Raw genomic sequence first — 2,485 nt, forward strand, 5'->3', positions numbered from 1 at the left:
GTGCATCACTCGCAACAACTGCTCCTTAAACAGTCTCCACATGTCTGTTGTGTCCTTTCTGTGGAACAATTGCTCCCAACCTGTACTTCCCATCTCCTGTCTGATAGTGTCATAGTTTCCTTTTCCCCAATTAAATATCCTCCCTCGGTAACTGCTCCTTTCCCTCTCCAAGGCTATTGTAAATGTGAGGCAGTTGTGATCACTGTCACCAAAATGTTCTCCCTCCCCAAGATCTGACACCTGTCCTGGCTCATTGCTGAGCACCAATTCCAAATGGCCTGTCTACATACTAAGTAAGGAAACCCTGCTGAACACACCTGACAAAAACGGCTCCATCCAAACCATCTGCACTTAGGAAGTTCCAGTCAATATTGGGAAAGTTGAAGTCACCCATAACAACCACCCTGCCACATCTGCATTTTTCCAAAATCTTCCAGCCTATGAGTTCTTCAATCTCCCTACTGCTATTAGGTGGTCTGTAGAAAACCCCCAATGCGGTGGCTGTTCCTAACTTCCACCCATACTGAATCAGTAGACAAACCTTCAACAACCTTAGTTTCTGTAGCTGTGATGCACTCTCTGATTAGCAATTCTACCCCCCTCCTCTTTTACCACCCTTCCTGTTCTTTTTAAACATTCTAAACCCTGGAACATCAAGCAACCATTCTTGCCCCTGTGAAACCCATGTCTCTGTTATGGCCACAATATCATAGTCCAACTACTGATCCATGGTCTAAGTTCATCACTCTTATTTCGGACTCACCTTGTGTTAAAGCAGACACACTTTAACCAATCCCTTTGTTTCATCACTTGAATAACCTTCCGATAGAGTCACTACATCCCTGTTACTTCCCCATTTCTAACTACCCCTCCCCCAGATATGTAGCTCTAGTTTCCACCCCCCTGCCAAACTAGTTTAAACCCTCCCAAACCACCCAAGCAAATCTCCCATCCAGGACAATTATGTCCCTCCAGTTTAGTTGCAACCCGTCCTTCATGTACAGATCCCACCTTCCCCAGAAGCATCCCAATGGTCTAAATATCTGAAGCCCAGATGTTCTCAAACTAAACTAGTCTCACTTGCCTGCATTTGGCCCATATCTCCACAAGCCTTTCCTGTTCATGTATCTTCTAAATAGCTTTTAAATGTTGTCCACGACTTTCTCTGGCAGCTCATTTCACATACAAACCACTAAAAAAAAAGGTGTCCCTCATGTCCTTTTTTAAAAAAATCTTCCTCCTATCACCTTAAAAATATGTCCCCTAGTCTTGAACTCCTCCACCAACAACACTGGTCACAGGTCTCCAGTCCAAAAAAAACAATCCTCCTCGACCACCATCCTGTCTCTCCCATTGTCAAGCTCTCCCCGTATCCCACATAATCAAAACTTTACTAATTAATCTACCATTGTACAACCCTGTCAAAGTTATACCTGTGAGTTGAGAATCACATACTATACACAGAAATGATGGGCAGAAAGCTACTTGGGTGCATGCTCGGAGGTGCTAAGTACTTACATATGGACACCATCAGATTTCCTTGATTCCTTGACCAGAATTTCACCAACAGGACTAAACACAGTAAAATCAACATCCAATCCAGCACCTCCAATAACCTGTGGATAAAGCACAAGCCAGGCTCAGAAACATAACACACCGTATAATTTATTCCATCAGTTAAAAATTAGCAGTGGCAACAAACGTTTTGTGTATTACAGTTCAGTTTGTAACTGGAGAAAATGGATCACAATTTAATAGTTGAAGGAAGCCTTGAGGGGGAGAGTAGAGCGCCAAAGGAGCCCTCTCCCCGGAGTGACACAGTGCCCGGGCCATGACTGGCGATGGGCACATTCTCCGTCGCGAGGATTAGACAGGGTCGCCTTTTCCAACTCGCCCTCCCCCCCAATACTGAGCCAAGTCCCCGCTGCCCCCGTGTCTCTGGGCCCACCTGGTATTCCAGTTCCATGCTGCTGTTGTTTCCGGCATGTTGGTAAAAACATTCCTCTCTGCCCGGCAGCAACACAAAAGTAAACTCAGAGTCCGAAGGCTGGCTGAAAGACACTAGCTCGATAGGATTTACCAACATCAGAAACAGAAAAAACAGCCTCCACTCCCCACAGGTCAGCTCCATGTTCGGCCCCAAAGTTCGCCCCAAACTTTCCACTTCCGCAAAACTTAGGACGCAGCGGATTGGCCATCACAACCCAGAGATCGCAGTCAGTGTCCAATCAGGTTCCAGGCAGATCGTCATCGCAGTGATTAATGTTGAGGAATCCAACGGTTAGGTTGGAGCAATAAATGCAAAGGGGGTTCCCAGGGTTTCTGTGGGGTGGTGGTGATGTGCCGACCTCTGAGCCAGGAGTTCAAGCCTCAGAGAGTGCAATAACATCACTGAAGAAATTGAATGTTAAAAATATAAAGAGGTTACCATGGTGAATAACATCCTTCCTATAGAAGAGCGACCGGAATTGTACGCACTATTCTA

The 2,485-nt window shown here is 45.7% G+C and overlaps 1 protein-coding gene across 1 annotated transcript in view; it reads right to left on the bottom strand.

The window, feature by feature from the left end:
* LOC122540163 (transmembrane emp24 domain-containing protein 1-like) overlaps nucleotides 1-2,181 on the bottom strand; it is a 16,365-nt gene extending 14,184 nt beyond the window's left edge. The window contains exons 1-2 of the mRNA XM_043675490.1: nucleotides 1,949-2,181; nucleotides 1,519-1,616 (exon numbers count right to left, since the gene is read on the bottom strand). Coding sequence (XP_043531425.1) covers nucleotides 1,519-1,616; nucleotides 1,949-2,131 — 281 coding nt within the window. The 5' untranslated portion in view covers nucleotides 2,132-2,181. The remainder of the gene's footprint in view (nucleotides 1-1,518; nucleotides 1,617-1,948) is intronic.
* Nucleotides 2,182-2,485: the final 304 nt, after the last annotated feature.

The sequence above is a fragment of the Chiloscyllium plagiosum genome, chromosome 34 (assembly GCF_004010195.1).
Source record: "Chiloscyllium plagiosum isolate BGI_BamShark_2017 chromosome 34, ASM401019v2, whole genome shotgun sequence".
NCBI classification, from domain to species: Eukaryota; Metazoa; Chordata; class Chondrichthyes; order Orectolobiformes; family Hemiscylliidae; genus Chiloscyllium; species Chiloscyllium plagiosum.